Below are 23,808 nucleotides of genomic sequence, written 5' to 3' on the forward strand. Positions count from 1 at the left end.
GGTCAGGAGAGAAGCATGACCTTAATTTAGCTGCCTCATGAAAATGATAAAAACAGCAAGTAGCCTTTTCCACACTGTTCAGCAGTTTGGGGGCAGAAGAAGAGGAAGGGAAAAAGTTTTGTCAGTACAGCTCTGGGGAAAAGAAATACCCCAACCTAAAATGTGTTATATACACAAGGGAAAGGAGATGACACACTAGCCCTTGCAGTTGTTAACTTGTTCATAGGTCATTAGTTGTTTTAAGGTGAGCTCTATAGGAGAACAAAACCAGTAACAGACATCATGTTTTATGATAAAAGTTCTCTGAGTGTTTTCTAGGTTATTCCATTCTTGCAGATGTTGCTGAAATAAGCATTTGGACTTTCTGATTTTTAAAGACTGATTTACAGAACAAATCTCATATATTAACAGCCACACATGGATGTACTACTTTGGCCTAAATAATAAAACAATGGTTTAATCCTGTTAATGCAGAAATTTTATGCAGACCAGAGCTAGTTATTTTAGGGTTTTGTTTGGTGGGTTTGTTGGTTTGTTTATTTGTGGGAGCTGGGAATATTTAGCAGGGAGGAGAAATAGTGTTATCCTGAGGCACAAAAAGCTAAAAAATGTGTCAAGTATCTACCTGGTGCAATCTATTACTTTTGATATAATGCAAGCTACTTCAATTCAACTGTCCTGTTATCCATACTCCCAACTTCCTCATACGTTTGATCTCTATTTCCCTAAGCGTGAAAAGAAAAAATTAAACGTAGTTCATTTTCTGAAATGGCCAAGTGAGCCTACGCTTTAGCAGTAAGCACAGAATAAAACCTACAGTTATCAGCAGGAATGTACAGCTGGCCTCACCTTTGTCTGAACTCACAGAAAGTGACTTTGGAATTAGGCTTACTCTCATCAGTAACACAGGTAATCAGTTGCAGTCCTACCTCAGCTACATGGAACGTGGTACAGGCTTTATAAAAACATACATTCATTCATTTTTAAATGTACTTTCTAAGACTCTTCTTCCCTCCCATTCTGGCTATAAAATTTTTGTTTGTATTTTATTTATTCTGATAATAGTTCAGGTGAAGATCGTTTATTAATAGATTCCATCATCACCAACCAGCTAAATAATTTAACTATATAGAATATAAGATAGGCCACTGCTTTTTACCCCCTGGAGTCAGCCCTTAAAAATAAAAATGCTGAGGAACTTAAAAGACTCTAATGGAGTTTAGATATTGGCTTAGATTAACTGCAAACTCAGCAGCGGAGTTGTTTAACTGAATTTGAAGAGATCACTTTTGAGTAAGGCCAAGTAGTACTTCATGCTTTTAAAGCTGCAGGTGAAAGAAGAAAAGCCTACTTAAAACTCGCTTGGAGCACAACTGAAATGATCCACCTCTGCAAGACTAGACAAGGAAGCAAGTTAATATTTAATCAAAACATCATGTAAAATGCTCTAGTCTTTTTTCAGTCTTGTGACCTCCCTTGCACATGTATGCTGTACTCAGTATTTGAGGGTAGGCACTGCCTTACATAAGACTGCTACTAGTGAAAACACTTCCAAGGCACAAACCAACTGCCCAGACTTCTCCATATGACACTGTAAAAGAACTATGAAAATGTGAACTCTTTGGGTTGGATTCAGGCAGCAAACAAACAAAAGTATTTCAGAGTCTCAGGAATAGACTGTTATGCTGCTGTTATCTACATAAAGAGAGAATTCACCTTCTGTGGTGGAAGAACATAAAGGCTTTGCCTGGAGTCAAGAATGCCTCCCATGCCAACACTGCACAAGGAAGGAGAAAAATAGAGAGGAGGTGTTCTTGATTTAACAACCTGCACATCCACGACTCAGTTACTTTAGCTTGTCCAGTGACTTACTAAACCAGAAGAATAAAACTCAGATCCTACTTAATTTTCTGTAAACAAAAACATCAGTAATTAAGTATTTTCTCTTTTAATGTGTCCTTCTATTCAGATTGAAGTGATGCATGAAGCTAGCCAAGGAGGCTCCAGCAGAGTCCTCGTGATGAGTGAAAGCGATGAGAACTTATCAACAAGGAGAAGGTAAGGCTGCATACATGAGCTAGTATATTTTTTTTTGCTCTTAGAATGCAAATAACTGCATTTATAGCGCATCCCCTATGACCTCTTTGAAATTCACTACGATTAATAAATATCTAGATACAATTGAATCATTGAAAGGCTTATAACGATGTGTTTATATACAGTCCATCAGATGGAAAAGCAAGTAAGATTTATCTTTTGGTTTGGGTTGGAGGCTTCTGGGGTTTTTTTCCATTTTTTTTTTCCTTAGTATTAATTACATGATATGAGAAAAAAATGTCATTAAAATGAGCCTTGCATGTATTTACAAAAAGCAATATAACAGATCATCTCATTGTGTTCAGGATATTTGACTACATGTCTCTGAAAACCTTCCAATCTTTTAAATGCAAGCAATAATCCTTTCTCTCTTTCTGCAAAGTCTTGAGAAAGAGATTATTAATGACGTATTCTAAAACATCAATTACTTCAGTCATTTAGTTTAACAAAAAGTACCATGCAAACCCAGTTTAATTTAGGTGAACTGCAGTGTTTCTAGGCCAAAGGGAGCAATTAGAAGAAAGAAAACCCACACACCATAAATAAAAGAAAACATAAAAAAACCCCACAAAACACACTCTGCAAGAAGCCAACCCTCACAATCCTCACTGACTTCCTTTGTTCTCTTCTTCAGTATGATTTAGATAATTTATATTTATGTCATGCCTCTATCTCACACAGGTATACACTGAAGTTATTTGATGTAAAACACTAAATTTCTAAAAACAACTAGCTTGATAGGTTATGCTAGACAAATTGGAGACACATACAAAAATGCAACTTGCTACTATCTGAATTTAATTATGTCCTATGGAAAGAGCATGACTGATCTTCAAACCATCAGCTAGTTTTTAATACATGCGAACTGTGATCTGAAATAGAATTTTAGATAGATATGCTTCTTGAACATACAAATTTGGACTTTTAACAACAGGTTAAGCTTCAAATATCTAGCAGTTTTACACAAATTTAGACCTAAAAGCTTGGTTAACAAATTTTTGAGCTGTCTCCTTGGGGAACAACCAATTTTGCCTTTTGTTCCACAAAAGATTTAGTTCAAGGTAGAATGGAAAGGAAGCAAGAGACGGGGACAGGGCAGGGGAGCAGTTTAAAGCCCTCTCCTAAGAGGGAACTCAGAATAGTATTTAAAAGTATCAGAGACGAGCCTGTCAGTTACAAAGAAAGCACCAATAGATATTTACCTTTGTTGTGTTGTTTTGTTTGTTTTTTTAAAAGAAATAAGTCTGTTTATTCAAAACAAATTTTACAAAACAATTATATTTGTGGTACAGCGCAAAGTTTAAGAATAAATATTGAATACTTTGTATAAAAAATTAGTAATATCAAAGAGAAACTGATGCAAACCAAACAAACAGGTAAAAACAACTTTATCATTAAATATGCTGTGCAATGTCAAACTCTGAATGAGGAGTGACCATTCAGGCTGATACAGTTTTATTCATAACAGTAAAATCTGACAGCCCTGCATTGGAGCACCAAGAGTATTATTAAAAAGGTTCCAGGTAAAGGTGTACAAATCTTAAATCAGTGTTCAGAACTAGAAAAGAAGTTCTCTAGCGTCTCCATTTCTTTTGAAAGGAGTGCCTTCATGCTTTCCTTTTCATTCAGCAAGCAACTTCTTTTCACTGCAGCAAAAGAAAATGCATGCTACAAACATCAAGGCCCTTTTAAGATTAAGAAATAATCCAAACAAAACTCAAATCAGCTGTAAAACAAAGTATCTCAATGGTCAAAAGCGACTTTCAGATAACAGCAAACTAGATTTAAGTAGCATTTTAGACATTAGCTTAATCTCTAGAAGTTTAAGCTACTTTAAACCTTTGCTTGAGTAAGTGAAAGCAATAAATCTCAACTCATTAGTTATGGTGGAAAAAACTGTAGTCTTAATAGTACGTTTTGGTTGCATACTGTGTATGAAGACCATCTTCCCCTACAGTGAACAGCGTGGATTTTTCTAGTAGTGCAGTTTTGCTGTGCAGCTTGTTGATTTAAATGGCTCTCAACAGGTCAGAGCTGATGAAGCATCTTTCCTTTAGTACACAATACTACTTTATCTATGTGTGCATTTATTTCTCTGTAAGCAAACAGGGTTTATATATCTAGGACTGTCTTGTGTTGTTTTTTTTTTCTTTTAAAACACACACATCCTCAGTACTATAATCAATCTGTTTAGAAAGAATAAATCCAGTTCTTGTTCTTGCCTTAAGTATAGCTGTTACATTTTTCAATCCTTCTGACACCAATAGATGACTTATTTGAAGGTCCTATTTATATACTCAGCATTTGGGTCCAGCCAGGATTCTTGTTCTAGTCCTTCTGGAAAACCGATTATAGAAAGTTACGTATGTCACTTAATTCCAGTAGCTACCTACCATCCACCTGAAACAGCAGCTTACATAACAGCAAGCTCACTCCTGGATTCTGTCTACGTGAACATATTCCATTAACCATTTAAAACTGCATTTTAAAACCTGCAGCACAGCTCCAAGAGCAGCAGCAATTATTTAAACAAAAATTTACTACTTGTAGCTTAAAACTGCCAAATCCTGTATAGCTGTTCTACAGCCAAGTCAGAAGACACAGGTGAAGTACTTCACTGCTCCACAAATCAAGAAATTTCAGGCAGAAGAAAAAGGCTACACTTAGACAGAAAGCAAGTAGTATTGTTCCTGTCATTAACACATTTCCAAGAAATGCTTGATAATTTGTGATCTTTTGCATTGTTACTGCTCTGCTGATAAACTCGTCTCATTCACGCTTTCAGAAGTAGTTTTCTGACACTATCAGCACTAGAACTTGTTCCAGCATCCAATCAGTTCACAAGCAATACCTTGACTATACCTCATGTGGGCTGTGTGTCCACTACAGGAAAAGCTACCACAGATTTGGCAATTAGCAACTAAAATATCCATCCTGAGAGTCTGTGAAAACACTGTTAGTGAGCCACACAAGAAATGACAGCAGACATCCTAGAACTTCGGTTCTCTGCAATATTTATATGGCACTACAGTACAGTTTGATGGTTTGAGTTTGAGCATCTCATTTTACAATGCACGGGTGTTTTGTTCCTCCTACAAGTAATGTTAACATATTCAAATATACTCAAGATACAGGGGTTTACCTGCAATTTTAGGGACAATCTCGTGCTTAAGACATCAGGAGAAACATTTTAGCAATTTTCAGTTGTGTACTGAGCTTCTGTGGATCACCATCTCCCTTTGCCTTCACTGTGAAGTCAAACTTTATGCAGAAAATACCCTCCCTCTTTGTTTGTACAAGCGTGAAAATTTCCTTTTTAGTCTTTAACAGCTTCAGATTAGCTATAAGTGACATTCTCAGGGACTTCTGCTTGCATTTCACTTTCAGAGTCATGAATACTAGAAAGCAGAAACGTTAAAAGGAAACTCATTTAGCTTATTTGCTTATGAAAGATTGGCCTGTTTAAATATACTGCTTCAGTTTGCAGCAAGCAGAGAAACATTAGCAAAACCAGTTACATGAGTAATATTTGATTATCAAGTTCGGTCCTGATCTACAGAGAGCTGCTTTGTTACTTAAAACAACCAAGTCAGAGGGCACTCAAAACACTGCTTCCCTGTTTGAAAGTTTTAAGAAGCTTTGAGAAAAAGACTGTAGCAAGATTTTACTTCCAACACTCACTGTTTGTCAATTTGAAGGTCCAGAATTACTTTCTATGAAGCACTGAGAAACGGTGACTACTTGTAATCAATTTACATTGCCTTAAACTACTGCAATAGTCTCAGTTGTCAAGTCAGAAGTTCCGTTTTCCTCCTGTTTTGAAAGGTCTACTCCATTTTGATATAGCAGATTTTTGTTATCATGTGCCTTAGTTCACCTAGCTTTTAAAAAGAAAAAAACCTTAAGACTTGCTGACAAGTTTGAAGTCACAGATGTTTCCACCAAGCAGTTCAAAGTCTAGAAGTCAAGTCCATTACAGTTCATTTAATCAAGTCTTGCACCCCCTGAAGAGTGTAAACAGCCTACAACATAAAAAGTTGCATTACAATAAGAGAGCTATTCCAATTAGAGTTTCTGAACAGAATTTGGGACCACCTTTCCCTCCCTCCCCGCCCCCAACAATTCACATTTATGTTTTACCTCTTTCCGTGTTTACATATATTTTGAATAAACAGCTAAAAAGTTGTTGCTCCATTTTGGCTCAGTGGATCTTCAACGCAGATATTCAAGTATTAAGAAAATGCAGCTGAACAAGGATATGTGTCCACATAGTATAGCTTACAGAGAAGCACAATATTGACTAGTCTGCAGTAAATTCTACCCCAAATCCCTGAAGAAAACTTTTTAACTTTGGGATCTGTAGCCTGCTTCCAGAGCTGGTGAAGATCATCTACGTGTCCGTGAGATGTCATCATTTTGTTATAAATGCAGGGATGATATGGAGCCTTTCCTTCCCCAGAAAAAAATACATGATATTGTGGTACAATTCCCATTTTATTGGCACAGAGACCCATGAAAACATCATCTATATAAAGACTTGTATTGAGAGTCAATGAAGCCTCATATACTTTAGCAGCTACATCATTTGATATTACATATGCAGCTCCTGCTGTGTAGTCGGGATAAGAGAGCCACTGATACATTTCATATGGAACATAGTATTTGCTACTCTTGTCTCTTATGGGAGGGGATCCACGATGGACACGACCAATCCAGAGATCTTGAACACCCATTTGTGCTAGACTTTGGAGATAAGCAACAAGATTTGGCATATGGATAAATATATCATCATCTGCAGACATAATGAACCTGGCATGAGGACAGTAGGCATTCACCCAGCTAAACTGCAAAAGCAATTTAAGAGTAAGATTGTGAAAAGTATCCAAGAAGTCTTGCTGAATTAAATCATTGTATTTCTGGTCTTCCAGCTGAAGTTCTCTTTGCAGCTGAGTTTGCTTCCAATGATCTGCTGGTTGTCCTAAAGCAAAAAGAGTTTTAATATTGGCATTAAGTTGAGAATGAACATACTTCTCATTACCCCAAGTCTGCCTAATTGCATCCCTCCGATGACGGTTTTCGGGAGAAGTCTTCACAAACAACAGGAGAAGGACATCCTGCTGCTGACACTTCTCTCTGTGGTTGATCAAGTACTGGTAGCTTGATACTCTGTTCAAGTTATCCCTGTTGATAGATAGACTGTCATTCACAAAATGGTAGCTGTTTATGAGGTATCTGTATGAATAGGACTTCATATGGCTCACAATCTGATTATCATATGGGGCCCAAAAAATCATGACACACAGTATGAAGCAAGTGGCAAATATCTGCAAAAAATGGCATTTTCTGACTCTTCTGGAACTAACAAACATTCTGATGCAGTTTCTATAATCCTTATTCTTCTTCAGGATCAGTGTTTTACAGTGCCTGTGTTTTAAAGATCACAGTATCACCCCTTCAAAATAACCGTCTGTTGTACGGCATGTTGTCTTTCATTCAGTATCCTTGCAAAGCCAGCTTTGTTCACAGATTTCACAAGTCATGTTTCTCAAAAAACATTTTTCTTCGATTGAAAAACTGCAGGCAGTTTTGAAAGATGAGACTTGCAGATGAGTGTTGTCCCTTTGGGGCATCTTGAAGTGAACACTACAGCTCTAAACTGGATCTCCTCACATGTTTCTTTGCTTCATGAAGATGAACACCTACAAGTTGTAACAGCAGGGAGGGGAAAAGTTTTAGTGAGTTGTTATAAACACCTCTGGTTTTAGGTTTGGTCATGGAAACAAACTGACTACTCAGACACTCCCTGTCATCCCCACACTGCCTCAAAAAAAAAGGACCTGGCAGCAAGTTAAAGGTTGTCAGTGACCCAGAGCAAGCCTGAGGGAGGCTGGGGAAGGGGAACCCAACACAGAGGCTTCAGTTCTAAGAACAGGTTCCTTGCGTCAGAAAAACCCACTGCTGTTAACCAACGGATGACAATATTTCATTTAAATTCTTTTAAGCTTGGAGGGAAGTCACACCCTACCAAGACCGAGTTTGACAGGCCACCCAAAGGCAGCTTGTAAAGCATGAGACCCACAGAGACCTGCGGCTGCTCCAGGACGGGGGAGCGGCCAGAGCCCCCTGTGCCCTGCGCTGCCGCCCTCCCGCTGCCCCCCAACCAGCTCCCTGCCTGGAGCTCCGGGGAAGGAGGCAGCAAGGCAGGCCTCGCTAGTCTGGCTGTGTGGGCACAGCTTAAACAGGGCCGCTCCCCCCTCAGCACAGAGCCTCCTGCTTCTCCACCCTGAGGGAAGGTGCCACCTCCATGCTGACCCCTCGTCCGCATTTGTCCTCCCCCCCCAGTGCTAGTAGCACCCCAACAGGCTCATCCAGCACCTCTGCCCACCAAGTGCTGCTCTCCGGCCTCGAACCCCCGGGCGGGCTTGCTGAAGGGAAGCAGCCATTCAGCCTCCCACAGCCAGCCTGAGGATGGCTGAGAATTGCCACTAGTACAACCACGCTCTGGTGACACCCGTTACCAGACATCCCACATTTAGGACCTCTCTTAAGTCGATGGTGCAGAGACTGGTTGTACGCCAAGCTCTGGTTAAGAGGAAGGTTATGCAGCAAGCCAATCCAGACAGCACCACAGACCCCTCTGTCATAGGGCCACCAGACACTGCAGCATCACCTTCTCTGCTACCATCTGGGAGTTTGGTGAAGAAAAGAATCCAAAGCACAAAAAGCCACCAACTGCAGCCTTCTCGCCCTGAAGAGCGTTAAGTGGCAGCTACTTGTTCATCCCATAAAAACCCAAGAATAGAGCAAGCCCTCTGTCAAGCAAGAAATGTAGGACTCGCACCATAAGGAATGGCACCCCACAAGCTGAGCCTTTCTTGTACACAAACAATCCCCAAAGCAAGAGAACAAGCTATCACTATGAAGTTAAAAGTTACACGCGACACAAATGATTTCAGATTGATTGTTTTATCCATTTGCAGTCTTGCAACTAGATAGCATGATGAGAACACAACAGCCTATACCCAGTTAAGAAAGCTTAAGAACAATTTTGTGGTGTGGTTTTCTACCACAGGAAGGGGACTGGCTGCTCAGAATGGAAAGCGTGCTTCGGTACAGTTGAAGCTTGCAGATTGTAGTGCATAACAGAAAAGCTGTATGGGCAGTTTGGGGAACAAAAGTCAGCGCTTTTTATAGTATCAGTTTAAACCCTTTTTATTTTGAAAACATGATGTTAAACAATGCACCTCAGAGTTATAAACTCAGCAACTTCACAATAGAATGCTATTACAAAGCTTACGCTTGTTTCAGATAAAGCACAGAGATGGAGAAGTTGGACTGTTATAGAAATCCAGATATTTGATAGCTCCTTTTGGAGGAGGGGGTCTGAAGATACTCACTACTTCCCAAGAGCGAGGATAAGTTCTAGTTTTCCCCTCCGAGCTAGATACTTATTTGTGCTCTTTCCAAAAATATCTGCTCTGCATGACGTTGGCCAGTTAGCACAAATGCTGCAGCATCATCTCCCCCAGTTAAGTTTACACAGTCTGAAAAAGAGAGGCTCAGCCTATGTTGTCAGGCTACCCACTGCCATCACGATAGCTTAAAAGTAATGAATGACTTTTATGAAAGTAAAGGGAACATAATGCAATCTATTTAATTAGCTAAAGCAAAGTCTACCTTGGTAAACACAGGAATTCTAGTCACCGAATACAACTTGTTTAGATTATTCTTAGATAACATGTTTTGGCAACATTCTGAAATTGCTCCTGTCACCTAGTAAAAGGAGACTACAGTCAATGCCACAAATACAAAGGTACAGAGGTCACTGAATGAAGACTAGCAATGACACTTACCTACATGCCAGTTACTGCCACTCAGTAAGAATAAAAGTCCCCAGAAAAAAAAAAAAAAAAAAAAGAAGAAAAAAACCAAACAAAAAACCCAAACCACTACCACAAAACAGAAGTTACTGTGGAAATAGCTTTAATTATGGATACGTACATAGACTAAATCTTCTGCTCCCTAGCACCATCAGGCTTTAGTAGACAGAAAGTGCTCAGAATCTTCCTCAGAAATAGACCTCTGAGGTAGAACTTTAAAATGCAGGTATAGATGAACAATACTGATGAAATTTAAGGAGGCCTATATCTAACCCCAATCTCCCTCAAAAAAAGGCCTGGAGATCTACACTGAAGGTCCCAATGCACAAGTAAAGCCTCTTTGTCATAACTTTTTATAGCCCATTTGCAATACCAGTCCTTTGGTCTTAGTCTACTTCCCCTAACAGGAGAACAAGTTGAGTCACCACAGGAGCTATTCACTGCCAACTCATTCGTATTCTGAGGAAAGTAAAAAAAAAAAAAAAAAAAAAAATATCACCAAAAAAACCTAGCACACCAACACATTCTCCCTAGCAAGAGGAAACAATGTGGAACAGAGATAAAACCATACCTAACAGTCATTTTTCTGACCATAATTAAGGTGTTTTGCCCCTTGGTGTGCATTTTCTTACTTGTGGCTTGGAAGCTTTTAAATACACTCGGAGACTGGAGAGAGACTGAGAGAACCAAGCAGCCATACACAGTTCCTGTAGCTGCCTTCCTTTCTGGTAGATTTATGATTCACAACTACATGTGGTCTTTCCCCAGCTGCAACTATTGCAAGCTTTTTTTCACCCTGCAGCAATCTTACCTTCCCAAAAGGTTTTTTTTTTTTTATTTAATCTTTCAGTACCACCACAGGCATGACTGTCATTTGAATGTAGCAACTTTCTGTACCTTGGATTTGGTATGTACTTTGGGATGAAAGTGGAGCTAGCATAGTTTGTTACACAAATTTGACAGTTTTTAGAGTCACCATTGTGGAAAAGCAGATCCTTAGGGAGCTACTTTAAATGTCCATAGAAGTCAGTATTTTAAAGTCAGTATGAAGTTAATTTCAGAATAGAAGAAGTCCACAGAAGACAGACAGACAAGAGACCTTAAAAGAAACAGGGAGACACACCTCAGGCATGAGGCACCAGAGACAGACCCTCACAGGAAAAACCATGAAGAGACAACATTCACACAAAAGACACAGCAACATGGTTTCACAACTACCATCCATCCTGATAAAAACTTAAACCCAAGAGAGACCAACTGAAACTGCCCAAAGAGAACACCCCACAACTCCCAGCTACAAAACTCGTCACATGGTACATACAATACACAGACTGGCCTTCAATGAATCAGCAATAGATTTGATATACCACACCCCTGCATAACATGTATTTTAGGGCAAAGATCATAATGTGGAGTTATTTTTCGCTCCTTCTGCCTGGGACAGAAGATAAGCTTAGATAACAAATAGCTTTCATAGGCAATGCAGGATATTCCAGAAAACACTCTTAGAACGATTTTTTTAGTGTGAGCTTGTAGCAACTGTTTCTTTCACACTTGGATAAAGAAAGTTCAGAGATCTACAAGGAAGAACACCTCAAACATTAACCTGGTTGCAAACAGAAGTCATATGAAGAGCTGCTGGTCTCTACGTCCACGTCTTGCCTTTGGCTGTGCCAAAGAACTACTTAGTTTAAGGGTACAGTTGCATGTGATGGCTGAGCTCAATCAAAAGCTTATTGCTGTCGGTTGGAAATAGCCTCACACTCAACCCTCCCCTCCAATCCCATCTTCTCATCCTCACCACACAGACATTTCACAGCTTGCAGCAGTTCTGAAGCTTGTATTAGTTGTTAAACAAGCCAAATTCAGCTCCTCCCAGACTCTTCCCCTGAAAAAGCAGCTTGCTGAAACCCTTAAGAAATATCAGAAAATGTAGTTAATTCAACTCAAGTCATATCTAGAGGCTAGTTTAAGTGCACAACAGGACTCAAGGGTTTCCTCAGTAGAACCTGATGTAATGCACATTGTTTCTAAAGCTTTCAGTCTTTTCAGTTCTAAGGCTACTACCCGGCTCTGTGTTACTACAGAAAACCAAAAGCCCTAGAACAGGCTTTTGGTCTAAAGTCAGGATAGCTTTGTCTCGTGAGCTACTCCAGATCAATTTGATAGTGGACCAGAACATACAAGTTAGACGCACACTGCAGAGATGCTCAATCCTTCTGGAAGACTTCAGATGTCACAGGGATCTAAGCTGCAAAACTACTACAGAACTAAAGGGACGTGCTCAACCACAGAGATGACAGAGGCAGACACACTGCAGTTAAAGCTGCAGGCACTAAGATTAGCCCTGCCTGGATTTAAATTCAGACAGATTGCTCACATATAGTGTAACAATGAGACAATCCTGAAGAGTGGGGTGGATTTCCTTGAAGCTTTCAAAATCTGTTCAGAAAGGAGCTACAGGGTACAAAGAACACACATTTTAGAGTTTTGTTTAAGTAAAATTTAAAACTTTTTTGCAATGTTTGGTTTCTGAGCAATTTAAACAGTTATCATTCCATCTCCAGCAGTACTGATTTAAATACTGCTCAACACCAAGAGACCAAAGGAAATCTAGTCAAGTTAGCACATCAAATAAGCCATCAAACCACAAAATTACATGTTTATCAAGATTTTCCCTTCCGACTGGCTAATTAAAGGCTAGGAAAGTATGTCCGTAAGTTAATGACAGCAAAGCCTGAATGGACATTGCTGCTTACAGCTTTAGCTACAAGATTATATAACCCATTTTCCCAGTGCCAACATGTCTTCACAAGTCATGCTGTCTGTCATCTCTGTCCTGGCCTACATCCTCCTCCTTTACTCCTCAATATTTACAGAGCTTCTTATATATTAACAAGATGCTTTGAAACTCATCTTCAGGTTCATCTTATATATGAGCTGTATCACAAAAGAAAACCAAACACTGAGCAAGTTGACACTTCCAGCATTTCCTGCCACAGTGACAAAAGGTCACTTTAAGGAAAAAAAGGTGCAGTAAGGTACTTAGCTAAGCCTTCCTCCCAACACAGTTCACAAGCACATGGCCTGCAAAGAAAGTAACTTCAAGTACTGTCAAAACTTCCCCTGTTATACCTCGCTCTGTACAAAACTGGTGAGAAACAGAAGTCAGTTTGGACAGGTGTCCTGTAGAAAATTTAGTCACAATGACAATGGGATTAACAAAAAGGAACAGTGTACTGCTATAAAGATTGGTGAAAAGTTTAGACTCAGGTCATGGATTTTACATCAATAAGGGACCAGATGAAATCAATGCAAGGATGACCAAAGGTAGCTTTGAAAATCTTGTTTCAAGAACATGTAACCCATCTTCTGCAATCTCATATGCAGGCTTTGTCTGCAAGCTCTTTAGTTTTGCTTCAACTTGCAGCCAGGGTACAGTTTCCTGGGAGGGTAGAATCAGTATTCTCAGATGCTTTTTGTGCATGCATTGAGAACTTCTCAGATTGAACAATCACTTGATTTTCAGAGATTAACGTCCAACACCTCCCAAAATATGAATTCCTTAAATGAATCTGAAGTTGTTCAGTCAAGAGCAAACCCCTTACTAACATACACACATTTTTAAAAAAAAAAAAAAAAAAAAAAAAAAGACACCGAAATACAGCATTTCCTCCAGGGGAGTTTTGTATCAGAAATTACTATAACACCATGTAGAAAAATGAGACATTAAAGGTTGTGACTACTTGCTGTTTCTCATTGATGTGTAACACTTAGAAGTGCTAGGGCAATCTCTGTACTGTTCGTTGCCAGAGAAATTCAAAGGATGGCAAAGCATTACATGGCTTTTAGAGTAAAGCTTTTCAACTCATTTAGGGCTGGAAGCAGAAACAGGTTGTAGATGCTTAACACTGCCAGGAAAGAGCCAATTGCCAGTAGAGATTTAGTTTCTACAGAGGTTTTGCACTTGCTGTAACTATTGGGTGGAAAGGAAGAGTGATTTCTTCAGTTTCTTCTAAAATGGAGCGGCAAGCTTTCCAGCTGCTACAAGCCAATCTAAATGGAGATATCTGCCAGAACGGACAGACTTGCCTTCTTAAGTTGCTTTCATCTGGATCAGTTCCCTGAAACAGCTACTATATAGGCAGCACCTGAGGAACAAGACCTCATCTCTCAAGCACCAGAGTACATTTAGACCATAATTTTCAATTGCTTTAACCTGTTTTGTCTACTGGAAACTCTTCCCTATACAAGCTAGAAGAGAGGACTGCATTTCCCAGAACGAAAGCCTCCAGAACCCAAATCATTTGGTTCAAGGATTTTGCACAAAATACACAAGCACCAACTTGAAATTCTGTGCTTTGTGTGCAGCAGACTGGTTGAAAAGAGCTGGTTCTTTGTACTAACAATAATATTCTGAAGTTTCGGAGTCTGGCAGCGACATGACTGAGGCAGCATACTCTCTGAGAAGAGTAACTAAAGTACAGTACTTGCCTTCCACACAGGCAAGTTAGGGCTGTAAGACACAGCTACAAAGGCTAGTAAGGGTACCTATTGTATAACCTTTGGTATGTTTTCGCAGATGCCAGTGATGAGCTCTAATGCTATAATGAACAGCAGTTTGCATTTAATTAAGTTCACTTACACAGTATCAGCATTTAAAGACATGCTAGATTACTACACATTCTTTTCAACTCCCATGTACTAAGGCAAAACTATGCAGCAAAGGGGCAGAGCACCTTAACTGCAGCTGTTAGTAGTACTCGTCAGGTGTGGATGGCAGAACTTAAAATATCAAAACGATTCACATAACACTAGTCTTTCTGCTTCGGAGTAAGACTTCAATCAGCACTTTCTATAGCCTCTAGAAAGCTCTCTCTCCCCCAAGTTTTGTAGTAGATATTTTTTGTTCATATTGAGAACTTTATCTGGAAGCTTTTGTATGAGTGTTTTAAAGAATTTTCTAATGACTATATATTACTTAATCTTAGGATATTATAAATGCATCTTGCCTGCAAAAGTGCTCAAGGACCACAAAAAGCATTACAAAAAGAACTTAGCTTGCCAATGCTTACTATCCCGCATTAATATATTCACCTCTTTACAGAAGTGTATTTCCGAGAACCTTGCCTGATGGACATCCCATTACACTTGGCAAGCTTTGAGCTGAAGGTTGAAGTAAACCGTTTTCCCCATATTAGAGAAAGCAGTTGTGAACTATAGAGCAGTTAAAGATCCCATCCAAAGTTTAACACCAGAAGACAATGTGAAATCCTTTGTTACACACTAACATAGAAACCCTGTTTTATAGCATATTAAAGTTGAATAGCTACATCATAGCCCCACCTACTTGATAATTCTTTCTGCTGCAAGTTTTAAGTAAGCCTGTTCAAATACTTACTTGCAGCAAGATCCAGAGATGTTATTTCTTGCTGATTCTCTCCACAAATTTAAGGTGATTTCTGCTCCCGTCTACACCTATACTTGAAGATCAAGCTGAACAACTAACTAGAGCAGTTTTTCCATGTTAGTCGCTAAACTAAAGGGGAAGTCAAATTTAAGACTGACACAGCTAATTGCAAGACTAGTTTAAGCTGCCCTTCTATGGGGTCTCACTTTGAATTTATTTTTTTTCCCCAGTAAGAACACCTTCCAAAAAAAAAAAAACCAAAAAACAGTGAAAGTGTATGAAAGACTCATTTAAACAGAAGGCCAACACTGTCTTACCATGGCCATTTCTAAGCCGTGCCAGACTGCTATCCTAGTCCCATGTTTTACATTTTTCATTCCAGAGTAAATATTCTCTCACCTGCTCTCCAATATATCCCCCTTCTTCAGACAGTACTCTAGCCTATGATCCAAATTCAGCATCAAAGTCCAGAGGGATGTTGCAGCAAGAATTTACAGTCAACATCTGGATATTACATGCATTACTAGTACGTGGGCACTAAGGCAGAAGACAGACAAATGCTAAGTTCAATTTGTAAATTGGAATACAGGAGGGGTTGTGCCAAAACGTTGTAGATTTTTTTTTTCAGTTAGACCAATAATGATAAAGCATGTTGGAATTTAAGTAAAGTCAAATACTGGTTAACTCACAGGATACAGGAACTGGTGGGGTTTTTTTTTAGTGTTCTACTAGACTAGTTCTCTCCTTTCCAGGTTTAAGTTAGCACAGATCAAAAAGATGTGAACTCATGAGCCCACACAGCAGTGTACCATTCCATCTAGACTTCCCAAATCAGCTCAGCGGCATAAACTTGCCTCTCTCTTAAGCATGGCTTATTAACCTTAGCCAAGCGTCACACTGACTTACCATCGAAACACCATGTATCGTCTATAGACAACTGAGCATGACAGAAGTCCTCCATCACCCCCTTCTAAATCAAATCTTTTCCACCAGTACTTTATGTTCTCAAACCTTCAAGTAGAGCCTTGGGAGACAAGTCTCCATGTTTATTTGTCTACTTACCACACACACACTCTAACAAGAGTTAGACGAAGCTGGGCTGCAGACCACTAGTGCCAATTCCCATCCTAATAGTACCTGGTCAGTAAGAACCAACATCACTTTTGCTAAAAACACTTCCACTTAGTTGACCCAAGTAATGTAGCCAGGAACATAGACTGTGTTTCAGTTCTTTACATACATCATAGAAATGAAGGAGCAAATCAGGTCTCAACCTTATGCATAGAGAGACTACACAGTACAGACCAATAGTTTCTGTCACCAGGGAAGCATTCAGGTCTACAATTGCAAGGCCATATTTTCCCCACCACATATAAACACCCATAAAGCACAAGATCTATTGCTAGACTGAATCCACCATGCACAGAGATATACCTCAAGCAAAGCACACACCTATACACAAAGGTCTCATAGTAATATAAGACAGTCCTCTTAAAGCAGCTATAGAATCAGGCTAGATGTGAAGCAGCTGTATGGAGACAGTACTTCTATCATATCTAAGAAAGCATCCACAGATATAATTAAGTTTAAAAGATGAGCTTTCTGCTGAATGAAAAACCATGAGGAAGAGAACCTCTTTAAGGTTATTACCTAATAGATCATCACCCCCAGAAATGTAGTGGGGCTACCACTGCCATAACACTTCAAAGCCCTCCTCTTGAGATCAGAGCAAATATTGCTTAAGCCACTTTAGCTTTCCTTACACCCACAGATCTACAAGCATCTAAGAGCAGACAGTCATTGCACATACTGCCCTTGGCCCTTAACAGAATCATGCCTTGTTCTTTCTCACTCCATCTCATTCACTGCTGTCTGTATCTGCCAGCAACTCTTAAGCTGAAAGAAAGAAATGTATTCTACTTGAGGCTGAGGGAAGTGGAACAGTAATCCTTTCTAGTGGGTTGTCTTCTTTTATTAATAGAAAATTAACCTCTGAATCAAGCAAGCAGTCTATCTGACCACATAGTCTCTTCTTGTTAAGAAAATAACTGAAGTACAAATGCTAAAGAGGTTAATCACCATTTGGGGTACTTCTGCACTCATTTGCTTCAGCACATGCAAACACAGTGTAGAAGTGAAGTTTGTCTATGTAATGTATACACACTCATTTTCTATGAAAGCATGAAGTACTAGTTGTTCAAGATATACCAACAGAAGTTAAAGAACTTAAATTTTTAATGAATTTAAAATTTAAGTTACATAAATAGTACTCTGAATTCAATTAAAGTGTCACCATAACCTTACGGAAATCATTATCTAGAAATAGCTAATGCACCAGACTGTCCATTTCTCCTAATTTCCAGACTGCAATTCTGAAAGCATTCATAGTCTCCACTGACATATGAAAGCCTCAAATAGTTTTAAAGTTGAAATTGAATGAGCATGCCAGAAGCACTACATTAAGAGGTACATATAGTTTGAGGAAAGCCAAAAGCCTATCAAACAGCCAGCTATCATCAAAACCTGCTAGGTTCGTGCTCTCCAATCAAATGCTGTCTATCTGTATCAAAAGATACCCACTTTTTGGGGAACCATTATCAGTTTGAGGGTTAAAGTTTGAGGGTTAAAGAAAATAGCAAAGAGTTTTGTTAAAGCTATGTGTAGTGGAAGAACTGGCCACCAAAAAGGACTAAGAGGAGAATGTTTACTGTATCTGCAACAGCTGCTGCTGACAGAAGTCACCACTGTTTTAATACTTCCATAAGATCTGGATTCAGATGGATAGCTAAACCTTTTCCTTTAGTTCAGTAGTGAAACATTCAGCCAAGGTCTGTTTCAATTATCTTACATGACTACATAAGTTTCAAGGCTTCAATGCAGCTTTCACATTTTGAATAGTTTAAGTCAAAATCTGTTGATTCTTTTGTCAACTGAAAAAGAGATTCAATATAGAAGGCTCAGATTTATGATAAAAGTGGATCAAGAGCTACCTCAACATACACAAAGGAGCTGCAGACTGGCTGGAATAATAGTGGTTCAAGGCTTCGTTTAAGCCTGCCTGCAAACTGGGTGGGATGAATTCCATTAATCCTCTCCTACTTCTGTGGGAACCAAGGACAATTCTGGCCTTCTATACAGCCTTTTCTGCAATGCAGCAAGACCAGGGATTGAGCAGTAGACTCTCATCTGCTCTTTGTGCTTAAGAAAGATGGAGAGCAGGAGCAGCATAAGGTCATGGCAGAAGAGCAAAAAGAACCAACACCCTCAATGCACTAACCAGAAACGTGACAATATAGCAAGCTGTAACAACTCCAGAAATGCATCCTGCAGTTTCCAGCTTACCACAGCTGAAGTACCCTCACTGAGAGCTTCTAACAAGTCACGGGCTATAAGAAGCCACAGAACAGAGTACTAAACAAAGAAGTCCTCAGGCCTAGCTTCAAGATTCAAATCAGATAAGAAAATGAAAACAACAGAGCAGCAAAACACTCCCAAACACGTTTAATAAGCAGTGAGATTTTTTCCAAGACTGCAGTATTTGGAAATTAAATGAGGGAACTTGTATATTTGCATTTAACCAGAAGTATTTCTCTCTGCTTAGGAGAAATGGATAGTAGTTCACACTATTTAATAACAGCAAGAGCCAGAAAAAAGTGTATTCTAATATATATAAAAATGTGTCTATTGTATATATGTGTGCATACACACATACTCTTCTGTGCAAGACTGATGTAAGGCCAAGAACGTAACTGGAGACATCACTACCATAATCACAGCACGAGATGAAGAACTGCTCTGAGGACAGTAGAGTGAAACAGAGTTAAGTAGAAACTACAAACAGCATTCACTGGAAGACAGACCACAAAACACCCGTCTGTGGGCTCTAGAAGGAAGCTACAAAGATGAGAGCAGAAGCTCACGGACAGGAATTATTTAAGGCAGAAGGAAAAACACAGACATTCATTAAAAAAGCCTGATCATTCTAGAAAGCTGAGTTTTGAGAACAATGTAATAGAAAGTCAGTACTTGTGATTACCACAGGGCTTTACTCCATTCTTGAGGACAAAGCAGCCAGAACCTCAGAAAATAATTAGTCTTAAGTATGGTACCTTTGTCACCCGTTACCTACCATAGGGGCTTCCTACTAAAAGTGTAGTGAATAAATATGGTATTGGAAAGTCAGTTACAAGGAAGAGTTGCAAAAGCACTCTGTCTAGTCTGAACAATAAAACATATGTATTACACACCCCATCACACAGTGCTAAGTGAAACACTATCTGAATAATCTTCCTTTAGTTAACCAAGTTAAGTAGAAGAAAATCCCATCCTCTGTCTGTTTCATATTCCATGGAAAACCACAACCCATTGACAGCTTGGCGAGGGGAGCTGCAGTGGTATATGATGAGTAGCAGTTTAAAGAACAAGAAAAGCTCCAAGTTTCCTGCTCAAAAGCAAAAGGCCAGTTTAAGTCAGTCAGCACAAGCCTCTTCAGGTCTTAGCAGAACTGAAACTCTAAGAAAGAAAAGCTGCAGGATGGAGCAGGAGGAGAAATGTGAGCAGAAAATGACTGACTGGGCCAACAGTAAATTCAATTTGAAGCAACTTTCCTCAGTTCTAAATGCAGACGAATAGCTAAAAATCCCTTACTTTGCCAATATACCCCAAAGCACCTCCAACAATGTGATTCATGTTGAGAAGTTCTTCATTTCAAAGTTGCTGCACCCAAAAGGTGACAGTGTACCTTCAGTGTATATGGCAACATTCCTGGGAGATTTTACTGACCAAATACTTCTTATTCAAGGTTAAGAGCAATCTGGAGATGGTACAAGACAGTCAAGCTTGACCTCATGAAACTGGTTTGCAGCAAGCAAAGTTGTTCTGTGCTACAAGGCAGGAACTCTGTGGTGTTAGTAATAAGTAGACATGTCTCTCTTCAACAGCCATTCACAAGCCCTTTTTTCGAAATCACGTGGCCACAGGTTGTTTATGAAGTCTTGGGATCTGTGAAGATATCCGAGTTCTTTGGCAGCAGCATCTGTAAGCCACAATTCCCCCTAAGTTGGAGATTAGGCTATGCATCCACCAAAGCAACAGGTAAACTTCAGGACTGGTAGTGGTTTAAAAAGTTGCAATTCCAAAGCAAAGCAGTTGTTTTACCATCCTATTTCTATGGTGGTTTCCCCATTGACTATATATAATTAAAGACAAGGGTCATTCAAAGATCCTCCCATAGCATTCCCCCTCTTGCTAAAGGCAATTGTCCTACTTGCAAAACTTATAGAAGAGGAAAACCCACTCAAGTGTCCATGACTTATTTCAGTCTTTGAAGACTCAGGAATGCTCAAACCTCAGTTCAGGATCCTGACCACAACTGCCCAAATGTTGCAAGATTCCAAGCATATAATGTGTCCTGTATCAGTGGAAAATCCTGCTGTCACTTCTGGCCAACCTGACTCAGGTGGACCACGCTGCTTTCTACTGGAATTTAAAGATTAATTATTACTGAGATCTGCTGAATAATCAGATAGCCTCACCCAAAATGTGCATATCCTGGGAAGCCAAGGAAGGTACTTGGTAAACTCCACAAGCCACATGGAAGGAAAAGCTAGTAGTGCAATGCTAAGTCATCACTTTCTAGTTCCCTCCACCGCTTTCTGCCAGGTCCAAGGCCCAGCAGACCTACCGCAGTAACAGCAAAACTAGAGTAAGGTTTTCCAGCAACAAAACCGCCTCAGTATTTCTGTACTTTTAGTAAGGAACATCTTCAAGTTAAAGGATTACCTAGAGCATCCCTCAGGCACAGACGGACAACCATGGGAGATGAAGAAATGCTTAGTACGTCCTAGATGCTGTAACACTTGAGTGCAGAGTAACACCAAACACATAAACCACTGGCATTTCAAATGATAAGTGATGACTTGCCGAGTTTTCCACATGCTTCTCCCTAATCTGTAGGTTAATTACTGCTCCTAGCTTCAGTACTCACTACTCCAGTTCGGCCAGATGTCAGAGAGGCCATCCCAACTACAGCTTTAGGCAGCATGAGCAAATAGCTTGCTTCTCAATAATTCAGGATCTTAGAGAAAGCTGAAAGTGATATTGTTTTGATTCACTCAGTGCAAGAGAACTATTAAGCAGATACTGCTACTGTATTTCTAAGCAGGAAAAAATGAAAACCCAAACTTATTAATGTTAAGGTCTGCATTTTTATAGAGATACATTTCTGTATGTAACAGGTAGAGGGTTTCTTTCTACGAAACTAGTTCTGTTCAGAGCTCCCATAATACCACAGCAACACCCAGCTCTATGGAACGGTCCCACTTTCTGGACTACTACTAGAATACTCCATGGCTGTTGTCATCAACAGTCATTTAATGTCTCCTGCCTTGCTCAACAACGAAAAAAAAAAAGCTGGCATTTATCCTCTCTTGGGTTACAACTATTTTCTGTTTTGAAAAATAATCTATCCCTTTGCTAACCCCATCCTTTTCCCTTTAGAACTGCTAGGAGAAATGCAAGAACTAGGGAGGAGATGCGACAACAAGACAGCATCATACAAAATAGACTTCAATAGCTGGACTTGTATTTTCCACAACCTTCTAAGAGATCCTCAGGCATAAGATGAGGATGCTGCAGCACAGGCAAGCGGCACGTACTTCTCCACTGCTTTGCGTGGCTAGAATAGAATTACAGGCTTTTTTTGATCATTGCCTTGCACTTCATTTAGTTGCTTACTCTGGAGTACAGCCGGTCTCCCATCTCCATCCCAGGATCTTGCTCAGAAGCTGTTCACAAAGCTCCTTTCTAAGCAGCTCGGGTGCCTGCTCGCTCCCTGCAGCGAGGGTGCGCCAGCGCCTTCTCCCGGCGCCCCGTTCTCCCCACTCCCTGCTCCACACCCGCCCGGAGCGTCCCAAGCTCTCCCAAAACAACCTTTAAAACCGGGGAACTGGCGAACACCGGGAAGCTGGCCCTGGTGCGGGCTGGAGGCCGCCCCGCCGTGCTCCCGGCAATCCCACCCATCTCGCAATCGGCGCCCAGCGATCCGTAGCTTTCCCCCAACTCCTTCCCCCCCTTCCCCAGCCGCGGGGGCTTTGGGAGCAGCCAGGGAAGGGGGAAAAGGGGCCGGGATGGAACGGAGGGGGGGGGGGGGGCGGCTTCCAGCCACGCGGCTGCGGGCGCTCCTTCGGGGAACAAAGGAGCGAGCGGAGCGGCCGCCGCCTCCTGCTCTCGGTCTAAGTCCGCAGCCTGGCCCAGAGCACCACGATAAGATAAACGGGAAAAGAAAAAAAAAAAAAAAAAGAAGGCTTTTTATCCTTACAGCCACGCTTGGCGCAAACTCGCTTTCCGAACGCCTCCCTTTTGCTCAATGCGTTTTCTCAAGCCGCTTTTTTTCCTACAGAGTCCCCAAAAATAGTTTGGGAGAGGGCGGTTTCCGCCGGCTTCCAGCAGGGAGAGCGATCCCGGCGCTAATTAGGGCGCTAACGAGGCCAGGGCGGGGGGTGGCCCCGGCGCTTTCGGGGGTGCGTCCCGTGTTGCAACCCAGGAGAAACTCCCAGCCGGATTTGCGAGTTTCTTGGGTGAGAACAGATGAGAAAAAAAAGAACACCGCAACAAAACACAAACTTTTTTTCCCGTACTAAAACAAAAATAAGTTCTATATATATCAAATTAAGAGAATTACCCGGGAAGGGTTGCCGGAATCAGGGCGGGAGGCACCAGCGCCGCTTTGAATGGGCAGCGCTTTGCGTTTCATCGCTGCGCTCGAGTGGCTGCGAGTTTTCCCCCCACGGCTCAAAGGGATGAGAAAGACCCTAAAAGGGCCACAAAAAATAAATAAATATTGGAGGGTTTTCTGCTTTCTTTTTTTTAAAAAAAAGAAAATAATCGACTGTCAGACAATGATCACAGAGGGGCTGCCAGGAAACTACACAAAACGGCCGTTAAACTGCACTGAAGTTTGGGTCTTAATCAGAGAAATTTGAAATCCCGAACCCCTACAAACCCTTTTTTGGAGGCAGGAGCGAGGCAGTCGCGTTCGGAGGTAATGGATGCGGTCTGCAGCAGCAACCTTTTAAACAAAGCAGTCAAAAGCACGGAACCGCAAGCCTAGAAACATGGAGAAAGCGAGACACCCCCCTCCCTCCAAACAGACCCGGCTCTTACAACCCCTAAATCCAGGGAGAGGAGAGCAAAGAACGCTAAGGAGGACAGGATGTTTTAATTACCCGGCTCCTTGCTGTGCACGCCGAGGAACGAAGAGCCCGGCTGCCCCGCGCGAGCAGAGCCGCGAGGCGGCGGGACGGGCTGCGACTCCGCCGGCCCCGGGGCAGGTGAACGGCCCCGCCGCCCTGCCCGTGCTCCTCCCTCGCAGCACAAGGAGCCCGAGGCTCCTCCCCTTCTGCCGAGCCCTCCCCGTAGGTT

General features: G+C 40.9%; 2 protein-coding genes across 15 annotated transcripts in view; one reads left to right on the plus strand and one right to left on the minus strand.

The window, feature by feature from the left end:
• The window catches only part of MCF2L2 (MCF.2 cell line derived transforming sequence-like 2), a 162,585-nt gene that overhangs the window by 82,861 nt on the left and 55,916 nt on the right, over positions 1-23,808 (plus strand). For all 12 annotated transcript variants that reach the window (XM_054074842.1, XM_054074843.1, XM_054074839.1 and 9 more), the window contains one exon: positions 1,970-2,058. In XM_054074842.1, the coding sequence (XP_053930817.1) occupies positions 1,970-2,058 (89 nt within the window). The remainder of the gene's footprint in view (positions 1-1,969; positions 2,059-23,808) is intronic.
• On the minus strand, positions 2,122-23,807 carry B3GNT5 (UDP-GlcNAc:betaGal beta-1,3-N-acetylglucosaminyltransferase 5). 3 transcript variants are annotated; one of them, XM_054074855.1, is made up of 3 exons: positions 23,613-23,807; positions 23,069-23,198; positions 2,122-7,796 (listed from the first exon to the last, which is right to left on the minus strand). In XM_054074855.1, exon 3 carries the CDS (start codon positions 7,464-7,466, stop codon positions 6,330-6,332), a length of 1,137 nt encoding a protein of 378 aa, XP_053930830.1. In that variant the 5' UTR covers positions 7,467-7,796; positions 23,069-23,198; positions 23,613-23,807; the 3' UTR covers positions 2,122-6,329. The 3 variants fall into 3 exon arrangements, with proteins under 3 accessions (XP_053930830.1, XP_053930828.1, XP_053930829.1); XM_054074853.1 differs by lacking the exon at positions 23,069-23,198; XM_054074854.1 differs by lacking the exons at positions 23,069-23,198; positions 23,613-23,807 and adding an exon at positions 22,706-22,917.

This window comes from Cuculus canorus, chromosome 9 (genome assembly GCF_017976375.1).
Source record: "Cuculus canorus isolate bCucCan1 chromosome 9, bCucCan1.pri, whole genome shotgun sequence".
NCBI lineage: Eukaryota > Metazoa > Chordata > Aves > Cuculiformes > Cuculidae > Cuculus > Cuculus canorus.